Consider the following 18,007-nt stretch of genomic DNA (forward strand, 5'->3'; position numbering starts at 1 on the left):
TCGACAACTAAGATGTAGCCTTTTTTTACAAATTGTTGAGACCTGGTGAAGATGTGGTCTTTTCTTAATGAATGACTGGTGTTCTCAGCATATTTGAAGGAATTTCATAGCGACAAGAAAGAGTTCACAAATTTTTCTTTATCTTTAATCTCTCGTAATGCAAATGTTTAATCTCCCGCTTTACATCACTTATGTAAACAACGTTCTTCAGGTTTGGCTCATATGAGTTCTAATAAAAAGTTGATGACAAAAGAGGAATATTTTAAATATATTTTAATATATATATATACATATATATTTTTGGTTTTTAGTTTTTAGTTTTTTCTGAAATATGTTTGCTCAAAAATTGGCGCAAAAAGCAATTGTAATTAAAAATATTAATTGGCCCAACGAAAAGTGAATTAGCCCAAAAGAAAAGAGACTTGGCCGAATTTTAAATCTAATCTACATATGTCTTGGGAGAACATCTTGGGCCGCCGTGAATTTCATTCTCAGTCTCGTTTTGCTTCGGCCCAAGCTCTTTCTTGTGGCCATATTCTCTCTTCCACATTCTCCTCTACTATTAACGACCATGTTTGCTTCCTTTCTTCCGTAAATTATCTTCACCGCTTGTTTCTCATAAATATTTGAAGAATCGAAGACGGAAAAGAAGAAAAAAAAGATGATGATGATTCGGTTCGGTTCGTTTTTTTATCCCAGGCCTAAGTAAGTGTTCACAATTTTACCTTCTTCTTCTTCGCTAGAAAAAAAACCCTAAGACAACCTTCTTCTTCCCTCTGCGACCATGATGTCTTCCTTATTTAGGCAGTAGTATTATGGATATATTGAAAGGCAAGTTCGTTCCTTTGAAATTTATGTTTCTTAGGTTTGGAATTTAGAGATTATTATAAAGGATTTCTGTTCCAGGTATGGGCTACTTTGATAGGAATGAAATTAGTCAAATAAATGCTAAGTATACTCCAGGCTTGGAACTACAGTTGACATTCGAGTATCATCAGATGTACAAAACTGACTTTATGGAATCGATTATTTACAACAACAAGGAGGTGCGTGTACTAGACATATGATCACTTCCATCAAACATGTATTCCAAAGCCAATGCAGCCATGAATGGGGACATTTTTGAGATAAAAGACGAACACAACTGAACAATAGCTGGAACTCCTCCTTCATCAAACAAGCAGACATAGAACTCCTGCTGCAGTTTCATGTACATCCTAGTAAAAAAAAAACAGCACATAGAGGAAATTTTATATCATATTATCCAAGATTGCTTGGCTAAGCTCAAAGCAACAAGATCTTAAACATATCACCTGAGAATCTATAAAAAGAACCCATAAAACTTAGAATTCAGAAGTAATTAGCACATATTTGCTTCTGACTCCAATAATCCTCAAAGTGCACCAGCAGCCCTTTCTTGAAGACATGTCGATGCATTTGAACAAGACTATGTGAGGGCCACCTAAGATAATCAACAAAACAAAAAAAAATCCCCTTATATATGTAGATGAACTGTGTAATCATACTAAACAACTCCCCATATATATGTAGATGAACAACAATCATGTTGGAATTGTATCCTTGATTGAACCTGCAAAAAAGAGAAGAAGCTTCAGTGAGAAGAAGATCATAGCAAAGTGAAACAAAGAAGAAGAAAGTCGTGAAGAGGTCAACGACCAAGGAGGAGAAGAACAAGTCAAAGAAGATGTTGGGCTTGTTGTTTTGTAATAAGTACTTGGCCTAATTGTTATGTTAGGCCCAAATGAGTAAAGTGTTGTTTAAGTTAGTCAAGTCTAGGTAAGAGTAGTTGTAAGTGTTGTTAGAGTTCCAACACAAGTAGGAGGCTTGTGTAAGCGTGCCCAGAACCTAGGAGTATGGTCTAAGTAAGAGTTATGATTAGGTCTAAGTGCAAGTGGGCAGTAGCGTCAAGTAGTGAAAGTAGTATATGTATGTGTGTCTTTGTGTTATGTAAGGTATCCAAGATATTATCAATGTAGAAGATTAAAGTAAAATGGTTTTTGTTCTTTCTCTCTAAAGACAATGAAACCGTAAATGAGTGTGAGAAATAGAGAGATAGTGAGATTTACAACAAATCATTTGCGGTTCAATATCTAGAATATGTTCACAACATGTGAGAATTAGACCTTAAAATAGTGAGATTAGATGAGGAGTTCTATTGTTTTTAACTCAGCGGAAGTAGATTGATATAACCGTATTTTTACTGCTTTTAGCTATGATTTAGGTAAAGGTTTTAGAGTTCTATTGTTATTTCTAGAGTCTTTTCTAGTCTTTTTCAGGTCTTTACATGTTTGAGAAGCATTTGGAGATTATGGAGCATTCTAGAGCAAAACAGACAACTTAAGTTGCAGAAGCAGTTCGCAGATCAAAATCCGCGTAGGTGTCGAACGACACCACTCCTAGTGTCGAACGACACCAATACCTGACGGCAATTCGAAAACGCAACTTATTGATGTTTTGAAGATTTCTAAATTTGGCCCAAAACATTCTCTTATTTCTAAAGAAGGTCCATCACGTTTTTAGGTCATATATATAGTTTTAAAGAAGATCTTTCTAAACTCTATTCTCTTCTTGTTTCTTACTTTGATTTTTACTTTATACATGTTTTGTTCTTTGATAATCATGTCTGAGTAATTCTCTTGTTGGGTTTTCAAGGGATTTGGATGAATTAGTAGATCAAAAACCCTGTTAGGATAATATAATTAGAATTCTTCATCTTAGATTGTTCTTAATGTTTTTCTTAATGCTAGTTCTAGAGTAATTAACTAGAACTTGATTTTAGGTTAATAGGTATGCCCACCATAGGTGTCTATTACTCGAACTATCTTAGATGAGCCTATTATTTAGATGCGTCATAGCGTCGATTACTTAGGTGAACTTATCAAACATGATTATAATGCTTTCATAGTTTTAGGGATTTACAAGAGAGATGAGATCAATACTATTAAGCATAGTGAATTTCGCAGAATACCACTAGTTATTCTATTTTCCACTTTCCCATTTGTTATTTGCTTCTTGTTTTGTAGGAACGTGTAGTTCCATTTTGCTTCCATATAATCAATGAAAAACCAAAAGGAGGTAGTCATTACTACCCAAACCAATTGTCTTATGTTCTAGCAATCTCTAGCTTTGAAGAGGGACCGCATTAAGTGGTATCAGAGCACAATTCTTTTTTTTCTTTTCACAAAAATAGAGCCATTACCCTCCGACGATCCAAACGTAAAGGGAAGCAGGTCGTGTCTCCGGTGATAACCGTAGAGCCGATGGCGACCAACAAGGATCAGTTAGAGCAGTTGGAAACGAGTCAGGACATGATGCAAGATGAGATGCAGAGAATGACGGTGGCTATGGTTGATCTCAAGGGAGATAACGAGGACCGCCATAGGAGGTTGGAGGAGGCTCTCGCGCATTTGATAGAGGCAGTGACGCAGAGAGAAAGTGGAGGGTCAGCGGCTTCAAGAGGAAGTCGAAGGACCGAAAGGAACCAGTTCCAATCGACAGGGAACCGTGGAGAACCAGATAACCCATTCGCTGCGGTGACGGCTAACAACAATAACGCCATCGCCAGACCATCAAAACTGGATTTTCCACGCTTCCATGGAGGAGACTTGACGAAATGGTTGAGCAAGGCAAAACAATATTTTGAATATCACGAGGGGCCAGTGGAACAAGCCGTTCGATTCACCACTTTTCATCTTGACGGGGTGGCTAACGGGTGGTGGCAGGCTACATTAAGGCGCTCCGCCACGATAGGGTGCTAATCACATGGGAGGTGTTTGAAGCTGAGTTGTGGGCGAGATTTGGTCCCAACGACGGAGAGAACTTTCATGAACATTGATGCAAATCAGGCAGACCGGGTCACTCAGTGAGTATCAACATGAATTCGAATGGCTACAGAACAAGGTTTACGGATGGACTCAAGAGGTGTTGGTGGGAGCGTTCATGAATGGATTGTATTACTCCATCTCTAATGGGATTCGCATGTTCCAGCCTCGATCTCTGAGAGAAGTAATCAACTTGCGCGTTGGATGGAAGGGCAAATCCAAAGACAGAAGAAGGAAACGAGCTACTCACCATCTCCACGCAGTTTTGTCCCTAACCGTCTGGTGGTGCGCAAAGAGACAGAGTAACAGACGCCAAAGAGACTCAGTTAGGAAGAATTACGAAAGAAAAGGAGTTTGGGCTTATGTTTCAGCTGTGATGAAAGGTATACGCCGGGACACAAATGTAAACAACCTCAACTATTCGTTATGGAAGGGGAGAATGATGACGAAGCGGTTGAGGAGGAGAGTACAGAAGCAGAGGGGAAACCAGAAATCACACTGTACGCGCTCGAAGGGGTTGACACTACGAGCACCATACGAGTTCGAGCCACAATCCATAGGAATCGTCTAATTGCCTTGATCAATAGCGGTTCTACTCACAATTTCATTGGAGAGAAAGCTGTTCGGGGAATGAATCTCAAAGCCACAACAACAAAACCATTCACTGTGAGAGTGGTGAACGGAATGCCGTTGGTTTGTCGGAGTAGGTACGAGGCGATTCCGGTGGTGATGGGCGGCGTGGTGTTCCCTGTCACGCTCTATGCTTTACCGTTAATGGGCTTGGATTTGGCCATGGGAGTCCAATGGCTCAGCACTTTGGGCCCAACACTTTGTAATTGGAAGGAACAAACTCTGCAGTTTCATTGGGCCGGAGATGAAGTAAGGTTGATGGGTATTAAGCCTACTGGGCTTAGAGGCGTGGAACATAAAACCATAACCAAAAAGGCCCGAATGGGCCACACTATTTTTGCAATCACTATGGCCCATAATTCCAGCGACCCTAATACACCCGATGGCGAAATTAAAAAGCTGATAGAGGAGTTCGCCGGTTTGTTTGAGACGCCGACGCAGCTTCCGTCGGAGCGGCCAATAGTGCACCGCATAGCACTCAAAAAAGGGACAGATCCGGTGAATGTGCGGCCTTATCGTTATGCGTTTTACCAAAAAGATGAAATGAGTCGTGCGGGCATTATTCGACCGAGCTCGAGTCCGTTTTTGTCTCCAGTGTTGCTAGTCAAGAAGAAGGACGGGTCATGGCGTTTATGCACTGATTATTGAGCCCTGAATGCTCTTACGGTTAAGGAACGGTTCCCTATTCCCACGGTGGATGATATGCTCGATGAGCTCAATGGAGCAGTCTATTTCACTAAGCTCGATCTCACAGCAGGCTATCAACAGGTCCGTATGCATTCTCCTGACATACCAAAGATAGCCTTTCAGACACACAACGGTCATTACGAATACCTCGTAATGCCTTTCGGCTTATGCAACGCACCGTCAACGTTCCAGGCGCTTATGAATGAGATCTTTTGGCCTCTGCTTTGTAAGTCAGTTCTGGTCTTCTTTAACGATATACTCGTTTATAGTTCTTCATGGTCCGAACATATTCAACATGTAAGTGAGGTATTTTCTCTTCTGCAACAACACAAGCTCGTAGTGAAGTATAAGAAATGTGAGTTTGGGCAAAAAGAATTGGAATATCTTGGTCACATGATATCTGGTGATGGAGTTAAGGTGGATCGCACCAAGATTGCACCAAGATCCCACCTTGGATGCCATCTTTGTGCCACAGTCCTCGTTGTGGGATGAGATTAAGGCACTGAACGGAACAGACCCATATTTACTGTGGATTGGGTCTCTCACCACAGATAAATAAGGGCACCCATATGAGTGGAAGAATGGCCTCATCTGCTACCATAACTAGATCGTGGTACCACCGTCGTCACCGCTCGTTGGGCAGCTGCTAAGAGAACACCATGACACTCCTCTTGGTGGTCACTCGGGAATTCTACGAACTTACCGCCGTCTCGCACAGCAATATTACTGGCCGTCGATGCATAGGATTGTTCGGGAATACGTGGCTGCATGCGAGATATGTCAAAAAGCTAAGTATTCTTCTCTTTATCACCAGCTAGTCTTTTACAGCCCCTACCAGTGCCTGCTCAAGTTTGGGAGGACATTTCGATGGACTTCGTCACCTGACTGCCACGATCTGAAGGACACAACTCACTCATGGTTGTGGTGGACCGTCTGAGTAAGTCTGCACACTTGATTCCACTGTCTCACCCTTACACAGCTAGATCTGTCGCTGCAAAGTTTGTGTCACATGTGGTAAAGCTTCATGGCATACCTCGTTCCATTGTAAGTGACTGTGACCCTATCTTCATGAGCTTGTTTTGGCAAGAATTTTGGAAGCTTTCACGAACCAAACTCTGGATGTCCACCGCATATCACCCACAAACGGATGGCCAAACGGAAGTTGTGAATCGTTGCATTGAACAATTCTTGCGGTGTTTCGTTCATTACCATCCGAAACAATGGAGTTCGTTCATTCCATGGGCAGAGTATTGGTACAACACAACGTTCCATGCCTCCACAGGAATGACTCCATTTCAGGCTCTCTATGGTCGACCACCATCACCTATTCCAGCCTACGAACTGGGCTCAGTTGTTTGTGGCGAATTAAATGAGCAGATGGCAGCCCGAGATGAGTTGTTAGCTGAACTAAAGCAGCACCTGGTCACCGCAAACAACTGCATGAAGCAGCAAGCTGATTCTAGGCTTCGTGATGTCTCTTTTCAGGTCGGCGATTGGGTTCTACTTCGCATTCAACCTTACCGTCAGAAAACTCTGTTCCGTCGCAGTTCACAAAAGCTATCACACCGCTTCTATGGCCCCTTCCAAGTCGCATCGAAACATGGCGAGGTGGCTTATCGTCTCACTCTTCCTGAAGGTACACGAATTCATCCTGTTTTCCACGTTTCTCTACTCAAACCTTGGGTTGGAGATGGTGAGCCAGATATGGGACAACTACCGCCCTTGCGCAACAATGGCGAATTGAAGTTGCAGCCTACGGCCGTGTTAGAGGTACGATGGAGGTCTCAAGATAAGAAAAGAGTTGCAGATCTCCTTGTTCAATGGGAAGGGCTACACATCGAAGATGCTACTTGGGAAGAGTATGATCAACTGGCAGCAAGTTTTCCTGAGTTTGTCTTGAACCTTGAGGACAAGGTTCGTCTTTAGGGGGAGGGTATTGATGGGGTTGTCACTACTGAAGAAGAAGTCGTTGAGAGGAAGAAGTCAGCACGCGGGAGAAAACCAAACCCGAAGTACAACGACTAAGTCACTAAGTCTTTTAATTTGTTATTTGGTTGAATAAGCTTGGTCTTCTCTGTTCCTGGTTTGTAGGATCAGAGAATAACATGTTCTATTTTCTACTTTCCCATTTCTTATTTGCTTCCTGTTTTGTAAGAATGTGTAGTTCCAATTTGCTTCCATATAATCAATGAAAAACCAAAAAGAGGTAGTCATTACTACCCAAACCAATTGTCTTATGTTCTAGCAATCTTTAGCTTTGAAGAGGGACCGCATTACACAGTTACTTGAGAAAGATATAAACAACAAATACGAAATGCTTACCTAGCAAGAACTTCAAGCTTGGGTTCCAAGAAACTCATCTTCTTCTTAGAAGCCAAAGCATACCCAATAACCAGTTTCTTCTTTTGTTGCTGAACTTGTTCAAACGACGTCGTATCAAGTCCAAATTTTTTTATTTTTTTTCTGCAATCTCTCCGACTTCTTCTACTTGCTCTAGGCTCTATTATTTTCCACTTGGCTCAATTTTTTTGGTTTTTTTTGTTAAATTGCAAAGCTTACAACATCAAAAATGGAATTCACATGTAAAATGTTCCAATTCTTTTCATTCCATAGTGAATTTGTTTTTATTTTTTTTAATAATATATCATGGTAAAAATTGGTAATGCGGTGAACACCCATATGCCGCACTTTTATTCTACTAAAAGAAAATATGAAAAATAGATATAAATGACAAATAATTAAACTATTATCCATATATGCATTCTATATTCATAATTATTCATATAAACTTTGATATTATTAATATAATTAAATTTTTATTATATCTTTAATTATTTTAAAATCTTGCTAAATGATTAAAAATTCTCAAATTAATTAAATTTCTTTCTACAAAAATTTGGAAAAAATATTATATAAACACAATATTTCTTTAGTTTCCTTTTTTTTTGCGTAAATAATTCTATAAATTATTCTTCTAGAAAAAGAGCATTTCTTATGCTCTGATTACAACACTTAACGAGAAACTTAAACTTGAAACTACAACCCATTAACCTTGTCTCTCACACATCTTTCTCTTCACAACTCTTATTTAATTCTTTTGCTCCAAGTAACATACTCAGCAAAGTATTTTGGACATAATTTTTGATTAATTCTCCAGCAATGACTAATGTCTTTGTCTTCATATCTCTCATGTGTGTGTTTAGATAAATGTAATAAATTAACAATTTTCAGTTTTCATATCTTACTTTTCTCTTACAGTAAGTATATATAATGCTTAATAAGAAAATCAAATCATATATATGAAAGAAGCCTAACTCTCTTCCACAACATGACACCTCAGCACTCCAGCAGTTGACACATCAGCACATATTTTTATATATTTACAAAAAAATCATTAAAAGTAATTAAACGTAATTTGCTCAAACTTTTACATAATGAATCAATTAATGACATTTCAGTTTTACCTCTTTCGTCTCCTTCCAAATTCCAATTCATCCCCTTCGTCTTCTTTTTCGGAATCTTACTCGCCAATCTTTCCAAGTTCACATTTTGTTATCTATTTAACTCAAATTTGTAATAATTTTTTAAAATTCACCTCCATCATCCTACTTCGCCTACATGTAATTTCAGTGGTTGTGTGTCTTAGTGGTCTCGATTCATATAGCTCTTCTCTGCTATTGAATGCGTACAGTCGACGATCATCGGTCAGCCAGTAATTAACTGATTTGGTGGGAGTTCTGTTGATGGATGCTGAAACGGGATTTTCTTTTTTTGTGGGTGCGATCAAAGCCAAGTTTGCAGTCTGGGTTTATTCTTTCACTATGAACATGTGTTATATTGTTGTTGACACATCAGCACACGAGAGGTTGCCACCTAAATTTCATAAAATAAGTAATACATCACTCTTTCTAAATTTTTTTAATTCAATATATCCTCTTTAATTTTGAGATCCATTAAGTAGCTAAAGTGATCATAAAATCCAAACATGCTACACATATTCATTGCCTAAAAATTAGACGATTATCATGAAAGAAACTAAATGAATATGCAGATTAAATATATCTAAGCTTTTCAAGATTTATTCTAAGAAAACAAGTAATTTGAAAGATGTTTGAGGAGTTATCCTTATAATTAATACGTAAGATATAAGATTATAACAGGAACTTAACTAAACTTTCCAAGAACATCAAGTTGAATATGATTAGATTGAATATGCAGAGACATGGTTAATAAAGTCATGTTATATTTTTAGTTTAAGAAATATATTTTCTAAAATTTCACCGTCTCACAATCTAAACATATAACCAAAAAAACAGGAATATATAAATTAAAAAAAAACTGAGAATCTAGAATAACAATAAAAAACAACTCAAGCACATTCGTTTTTCAGATGAACTAATATAGTTGGACTTTTCAAAAACAATTACAAATCATATTTATGTTTTAAAACAGATGCATTCAACTTTACTTTATATGAACAGAGATTATATAAAATAATTTGTAAATAGTAATACATAAACCCGCACGTAGTGCGGGTACTCATCTAGTTACATCTAAAAATGCTTCATATATCATCGAAAAACTGAATTATCATATCTAAAAACTTAATCCTTGGATAATATTGAAACAACCCGACCCATTTAAAAAAAAAAAAAATATAATTAAATATTCCCATAAATATCTAATTAAACCAACCAATAACATAATAATTAAACCGCAAGTCAGAAATACTATTTTATGAATAAATAAATAATTCGATCAACAAAACCAAGAATAACTGACAATGCTAACCGGGTTCCAATAACCAAAAACACCAAACATAAAACAAATGAGTTCGTAGATCATCCTCTCTTCCTTGCCATGATTCCACAATCACACTTTATCTTTACCTGCATCAACAACACAATGAGATGTGTAAGTATTATCATAAATACTTAGTGAGGCGATCCTCCCATCTACGAACTATACACACAAGCAAATAAAAAGGTATAATCACGAATACAATACAAACAAACCAGTCATTGAACAATTCACCCAAAACACATTCACCACACCTACATATCATCACACAAAACAAATCACACAACCCAATCGCTCAGATAAGCTCATGGTCACGCACTCACCTTAACAAATTGATTCTAATAGCAATTAAACCCAGGAGAGACTCTCTTTGCGTCTGAAACAGTCCAGAAACAGTCCAGAAACGTCCTACAACAAGTCCACAACCAAAAGCAACCTTGAAGCAAACTGGATAGGAAAAACCAGAAACAAGCAATCTCAAAGACGAAACCCTAAAATACAAACTAACCGTTAACTATTCAATCGCTCCGGTGAAATCCTAGACGTCACAAAGCTGTCCACAAAATCTCGTGCCGATCGGAAAACAGACGAGACCACGATCTCAGTTTCAATCTCCGCTGGTCTTAATTCGCGTCTGAGAAAACGTGTCTCACGAAACTGCAAATAACTCAACCAATTTTAATCCAACTCCAATTCTGTAAACTGGAGAATAACGATAAAGGACTTGGAAATAACTCTACCAAATTTCGTTACCTTTTACCACGATTTGATATGACGAAACTGATTTCTCCCAAACCTTAACGATTCTGCTCCTTCTCCTTTTCTCTCTTTTTCTCCTTTATAAAACGAAAAGTGGCTAACCAAAGCCCTAATTTCGAGTTTCCTTCTTTTATAGGCACACTCTAGGGTTTCCAATTAACCCAACCAATTAAACCGGATGATTTAAAAACAAACCCTAACCGATTTTCCGGTTCACGGGCGTTACAATTCTCCCCCACTAACATAGATTCGTCCTCGAATCTAACTTCAACCTTCCACTCCGAGGAACTCCGTGCAACCATCACTACAGTCTGCACTCCCTCCAACCAGACCCCCTCTAGGTCTCTCTATCCAGTCGATATACTAACGATTTACTAGTCATTGTTGCTCACAACTCACTCTCCACTCTCACACCGCAATCTTCGAGCATAAACCGTCACTCTCAGGCCTCGGCCTACGGTATCTCGGGTATCACACATATTATCTTCCCCACTCAAAGTCAACCCTGAGTTGTGTCGGCTCACTCTCAGCCACAAAGTCATCGAGTTACGACACTTGGAGAAAATAATACCACAAAACTCACTCTCGGGTCGTCACCCTAAAGCGTGCTCTCAAATCGTCACCCGAAGCCACCGTACCCCTCGTACTCTAAAGACACCATGTCCCTCGAGTTACCGGTACCTCAGGCGCATACCCCGCTCCTCACGAGTCGTTGGGACCCTCATGTCCCTCGAGAAACAATACTAAACGCTTCCGAGCATATCTCCAGACTCTCTCATGGATTCGCGTAAGACACCTCTATGCCTCACCATCCATCATATCCCCTCGAGAACATCCTTATGACCAACTCCCGGCCATCTCGTAAACACACCTTTCTCTTAGGTTGTTTACTCAAACTTTCCAAAAATAGACAAGTCCTTTCTAGGAAACTTTTCATTTTTGGAAACCGCACAACACATTCTTAAATAAGACAACTCAAGTCAAATCCAAGAAAAAAATACTCATCTTATTAATCATCAACTGTCATGATCGTTACAACTCCAAACGAAAATACAAATGAAAAAGAAATAAGAACAACAACTCAAAAGCTCAAAAACTCAACAACACTCGAACCACTTCTTGAACCTTGCCTTCATCCTCGCCTCTGGCTCCCAAGTCTCCTTTGTCACACCATCGCAGTCCCACAGGACTTTGATCAAAGGAATCTTCTTCCGCCGAAGTTCCTTGATCCTCCTCTCGAGAACCCTCACTGGTCTCGCCTCCAAAGTCATGTTGGGCTGAAGATCCTCTGGAATCTTAGCCAACACCTCATCATCCTTGTGAAGACACTTCCTCAGCATCGACACATGAAAGACCTTGTGAAACGCACGCATAACATCAGGCAACTCTAACCTGTATGCCACTGGTCCCACCCTCTCAACAATCCTGAACGGACCCATGTACCTCGGACTCAACTTAGTCTCTGAGATAGACCTGTTCGGACCTCGCAACATGGCCATCTTAAGATACACTCTGTCCCCAACCTCAAACTCAAGCTCTCTCCTCCTCTTGTCAGCATAACTCCGCTGTCGATCCTGAGCTTCCTTCATGTTCAACTTAAGAACCCGGATCCTCTCCGTGGTTTCCTGAACATAATCTGCACCATATATGCTCCTCTCCCCCACCTGGGTCAAGCATAACGGTGTCCTGCATGGCCTCTCGTACAACGCTTCAAAAGGAGCCATCCCAATACTCGCCGGATAGCTATTGTTATAAGCAAACTCTACCAAACTCAAGTGATCCGCCCAATGACCTCCCCAATCCAAGACACACATCCGCAACATATCCTCAAGCGTCTGAATAGTCCTCTCAGATTGCCCATATGTCTGTGGATGATAAGCCGTGCTCATCTGCACCTTAGTACCCATCTCTGCCTGAAAGGCTCTCCAAAATGCAGAAGTAAACTTGGAATCCCTGTCTGACACAATACTCACAGGTACTCCATGCAACTTCACGATCTCGCTCACATATTTCTTAGCCAATACCGCCGCTCCATCGGTTTTTCTGATGGCCAGAAAATGTGCTGACTTAGTCAGACGGTCCACGATCACCCAAATAGCATCTTTGGTTCGCGACACAGGCAACCCAACCACAAAATCTATAGTGATAAAATCCCACTTCCACTCAGGAATCGGTAAACTCTGCAACATGCCACCTGGCACCTGATGCTCAGCCTTAACTAACTGGCAAACATCGCACTCTGCAACCCAATTAGCTACATCCCTCTTCATCCCGACCCACTAATAGTACCGCTTGAGGTCTCGGTACATATTAGTCGCTCCTGGATGAATGGAAAACATGCTCGCATGAGCTTCACTCAAGATCTCCCGTTGCAACTCCTCATCCTTAGGCACACAAACTCGCCCATGCACAAGGATAGTCCCATTAGCTGCAAACTAATACTCAGAGCCCTCTGCCTTATAAGCCGCAATCAACCCCTCATCCTTCTCCTGAGCCAACCGAACTCTAGTCAGCAGATCTGCTCGATCCACAGCTTCCAATCCCAATGGCTCTCGTGCCACAGCACACAACCGCAAAGCACCAATCTCACTCACCAAGGCCTCAACACTCTGTCCTGGAGCCGCGCCCACGCGCTTATGGCTCAACGCGTCTGCAACCACATTAGCCTTACCAGGATGGTAAGCTATCTCCAGATCATAATCAGCCACCAACTCCATCCATTGCCTCTGCCTTAGGTTCAGCTCTGGCTGAGTGAAGATATACTTCAAACTCTTATGATCCGTGAACACCTGCACATTCCCGCCATAAAGATAAGACCTCCAAATTTTCAAGGCAAAGATTACTGCAGCCATCTCCAAATCGTGAGTAGGATAGTTGCCCTCATGCTTCCTCAACTGCCGTGATGCATAGGCAATAACCTTCCCACGCTGCATTAGAACACAACCCAAACCAACTCCCGAGGCATCAGTATACACCATGTAAGGCTCTCCATGCTCTGGCAATGCTAACACTGGTGTACTCGTCAACATCTCCTTCAGGCTCACGAAACCCTCCTCGCACTCCGGTGACCACACAAAAGGAACATCCTTCCCTGTCAGCTTAGTCATCGGTTGTGCCATACTCGCAAACCCCTTGACGAACCTCCTGTAATACCCTGCCAACCCAAGAAAACTCCTGATCTCAGTGGCATTCGTCGGTGTATGCCAATCTCTGATAGCCTCAATCTTCTCTGGATCCACTGAAACTCCCTCTGCAGAAACAATGTGACCCAGAAAACCCATCTCTCTCTGCCAGAAACTGCACTTACTCAACTTAGCGAACAACTTCTGTTCCCGTAGCTTCTCCATCACTCTCCTCAGATGTACCTCATGCTCCTCAAGACTCTTAGAATACACCAGAATGTCATCAATAAAGATGATCACAAACTCATCCAAAACCTCCTGGAACACGCTGTTCATCAACCTCATGAACGCTGCAGGTGCATTAGTCAACCCGAAAGGCATCACCACGAACTCAAAATGTCCATATCTCGTCCTGAAAGCAGTCTTGCGAACATCTGCCTCCGCTATCGGGATCAGGTGATAACCCGACGTCAAATCGATTTTGGAGAAACAAGTAGCACCCCTCAACTGGTCCAACAACTCATCGATCCTTGGCAAAGGGTACTTGTTCTTCACAGTGACCCAGTTCAACCCCCGGTAGTCAATACATAAGCGGAAACTCCCGTCCTTCTTCTTCACAAATAACACTGGCGCTCCTCAAGGTGAAGTACTAGGACGAATGAATCCCTTACCCAACAAATCCTCTAGCTGCTTCTTTAGCTCTGCCATCTCTGCTGGAGCCATCCTGTAGGGTGCCTTAGACAACGGCGCTGTCCCTGGTTCCAACTCAATCGTGAAAGGATCAGACCGTGATGGTGGTAATCCCTGCAACGATTGAAACACATCCTCGAACTCCTGAATAACCCGAATGTCGCTCACTGCTACCTACCCCACAGACTCCGGCATAGATATCCTCACCAGGTAAGCCTCGCATCCCTTCTCGATCATTTTCTCTGCCTGCACTGCTGAGATGACGAGACTCCCTGAGGTAGGTCTCACTCCCTGATAAACCAAACTTCCCTCTGGCCGCTCAAAAGAAACTCTCCCACGGTGGCAGTCAAGATGTACTCTATAATGATCCAACCAATCCATTCCCAGAATAACATCATACAACTCTACAGGGCTGATAATCAAATCTGCTGGCATTGACTCCCCTGCAATCTGAATATCCACACCCTTTGTTCTCCCCAGAACCGCTACAAACTGCCCTCCAGCAACCTTGACGGCTCCAAGCTGCTCACCAGGATCCCCACGGATGTTGCCGCGCGAGGCACTCTCCGGGGTAATGAAGCAATGCGATGCTCCAGAGTCAAACAACACATGGGCCTCTACACCGCCCACTAATAAGGTCCCTACACAGACCTCATGTGCTAAGAACCCTAACATTCATCACAAAACAATGATATCCAAAACAACAGAAATATTTCACAAAGTCTAAGTCTCAGAAATCATACCAGTAATCGCTCTGTTGCTGGTACCGCCTATCTCACGCGTAGTGCAACCCTGCGGTGCCGCTGCAATATGTGCCAACTGCTGCACTCCCTGCTGCCACTGCCATCCGCTGCAGCTTAGGACAATTCGGCCTGAGATGTCCCCTCTCCCTGCAGTGGTAGCACTCCCCGAACCGACCGCTCACCCTGTGTCAGCTCAAGAAAATGCGCCTCCATACGGTCGAGCGCCTCCTGCGGAAAGTACTTGGCATTAAACTCAGCCACAAAATCTGCCCAAGATATATCCGCCTGCCGCCTCCTGGCAGTCACACTCCGCCACCACAAATGTGCATCCCCCTCTAGAAAATGCACTGCTAGATCTATCCGATACTCCGCCGGACATCTGCTCGAACCGAAGTTCCGCTCAACCCGCGACCTCCAACTGTCGGCCACCTCAGGACTAGTACCACCAGAAAAATAACCGGTGCCAATCCTCTGCAACTGCTCCATCATCCTCAAATAAGATGGAACCTCCTCAGCAACCGCAGCCCGCTGCTGCACCTCCGCCACTCGTGGCGCAACTGGAGCCTCCACTGGTACCACACCTGCTAACCGCTCCAATAACTGCCTCAACAGGCCCGCCAAACCAACCTCTGGAACCTGGACTCCTCCGGCTGCGGCACCCATCACTCCTGGGCCCTCAGCACCAACGGCATGCACACCGGTACCGACACCAGCTCCACCAGCCCCCACTCCGGCTGCACCAGCTATATCGGTACCAAGACCGTTCCCAACCCCGGGCTCCACAAACTCAGGCTGCAAACCCACACTCTGCTCAACTGTGGCACTGTGGCCATCACTCTCGCCGGTACCCTCGAGGACTCGTCCCCTACCGCGACCACGACCGCGACCACGACCACGAACTCCAGCTCCTCTAACCATCTGCGCTACTCAAGAACAAATGGCTAAGAAACTAAAACAAACGAATATATCACAAACAACTTACCGTGGAATCTCATTTAAGGCTCGGAGAAGATGATGCTAGGACTCCAACAACACACAATTGACTAAACACTCCATAATCAATCCTCAATATGCTAACACCCTAGCTCATCCCACATCAATCAACAAAAAAATAATTCATCAATTAATTTTTCTACACATCCTAGAACCGTAATCGCTCTGATACCAAATTGAAACAACCCGACCCATTTTTTTTTTTAAAAAATATAATTAAATATTCCCATAAATATCTAATTAAACCAACCAATAACATAATAATTAAACCGCAAGTCAGAAATACCATTTTATGAATAAATAAATAATTCGATCAACAAAACCAAGAATAACTGACAATCCTAACCGGGTTCCAATAACCAAAAACACCAAACATAAAACAAACGAGTTCCTAGATCATCCTCTCTTCCTTGCCATGATTCCACAATCACACTTTATCTTTACCTGCATCAACAACACAATGAGATGCGTAAGTATTATCATAAATACTTAGTGAGGCGATCCTCCCATCTACGAGCTATACACACAAGCAAATAAAAAGGTATAATCACGAATACAATACAAACAAACCAGTCATTGAACAATTCACCCAAAACACATTCACCACACCTACATATCATCACACAAAACAAATCACACAATCCAATCGCTCAGATAAGCTCATGGTCACGCACTCACCTTAACAAATTGATTCTAATAGCAATTAAACCCAGGAGAGACTCTCTTTGCGTCTGAAACAGTCCAGAAACGTCCTACAACAAGTCCACAACCAAAAGCAACTTTGAAGCAAACTGGACAGGAAAAACCAGAAACAAGCAGTCTCAAAGACGAAACCCTAAAATACAAACTAAACGTTAACTATTCAATCGCTCCGGTGAAATCCTAGCTGCAGACGTCACAAAGCTACCCACAAAATCTCGTGCCGATCGCAAAATCGACGAGACCACGATCTCAGTTTCAATCTCCGCTGGTCCTAATTCGCGTCTTAGAAAACGTGTCTCACGAAACTGCGAATAACTCAACCAATTTTAATCCAAATCCAATTCTGTAAACTGGAGAATAACGATAAAGGACTTGGGAATAACTTTACCAAATTTCGTTACCTTTTACCACGATTTGATATGACGAAACTGATTTCTCCCAAACCCTAACGATTCTACTCCTTCTCCTTTTCTCTCTTTTTCTCCTTTATAAAACGAAAAGTGGCTAACCAAAGCCCTAATTTCGAGTTTCTTTCTTTTATAGGCACACTCTAGGGTTTCCAATTAACCCAACCAATTAAACCGGATGATTTAAAAACAAACCCTAACCGATTTTCCAGTTCACGGACGTTACAAATATATTATAACAGAACAAATTGAGTTCACAAAAGAGAAAGAGTAAAAAAGAAAAATTATCTTTGGGGGTTTGTAAAAGTACCATTTTTTACTACCATTTGTAACAATACCCTTTCCTGTTGACAATTTTTAAAAATACTTTTTTGAACAAAATGACCAAATTACCAATAATCTAATGAGAACATGTAAATTTTTCAGCCAAAAAAATGCATTTTAAAATCCTTGTAAATTTTTTAAGAAGCTCGTTACAAGATTCGACATTGCCGCATATCTCAAGCTACGCATTTGTTAAGTAATCATTGTAAATGAAATCCATTAAGGTCTCTGCTACTTTATGACAAGGATTTTTCCGTTGAGTTAAAATAGAATTCAATATGTCGAAATCAGGTAAACCTTTTACCATT

General features: G+C 41.5%; 1 protein-coding gene, 1 non-coding gene and 2 pseudogenes across 4 annotated transcripts; 2 read left to right on the forward strand and 2 right to left on the reverse strand.

Moving 5' to 3' along the window:
- Nucleotides 1-936: 936 nt before the first annotated feature.
- On the reverse strand, nt 937-1,403 carry AT2G14635 (ARABIDILLO protein). Its single transcript, NM_201728.1, has 2 exons — nt 1,314-1,403; nt 937-1,217 (listed from the first exon to the last, which is right to left on the reverse strand). The coding sequence occupies exon 2, from the start codon at nt 1,214-1,216 to the stop codon at nt 1,031-1,033; it is 186 nt and encodes a 61-aa protein (NP_973457.1). The 5' UTR covers nt 1,217; nt 1,314-1,403; the 3' UTR covers nt 937-1,030.
- Nucleotides 1,404-3,281: 1,878 nt separating this feature from the next.
- AT2G14640 lies at nt 3,282-7,085 on the forward strand (annotated as a pseudogene; the record flags this gene model as incomplete). Its single annotated transcript has 1 exon — nt 3,282-7,085.
- A 233-nt stretch (nt 7,086-7,318) lies between these two features.
- Nucleotides 7,319-7,731, forward strand: AT2G06205. Its single transcript, NR_143732.1, has one exon. It is a non-coding gene; the product is annotated as an uncharacterized misc_RNA (transcript).
- Nucleotides 7,732-11,815: 4,084 nt separating this feature from the next.
- On the reverse strand, nt 11,816-16,191 carry AT2G14650 (annotated as a pseudogene; the record flags this gene model as incomplete). The annotated part of the gene is made up of 1 exon: nt 11,816-16,191.
- Nucleotides 16,192-18,007: the final 1,816 nt, after the last annotated feature.

Source organism: Arabidopsis thaliana, chromosome 2 (assembly GCF_000001735.4).
Source record: "Arabidopsis thaliana chromosome 2, partial sequence".
In the NCBI taxonomy this organism is placed as follows: Eukaryota; Viridiplantae; Streptophyta; class Magnoliopsida; order Brassicales; family Brassicaceae; genus Arabidopsis; species Arabidopsis thaliana.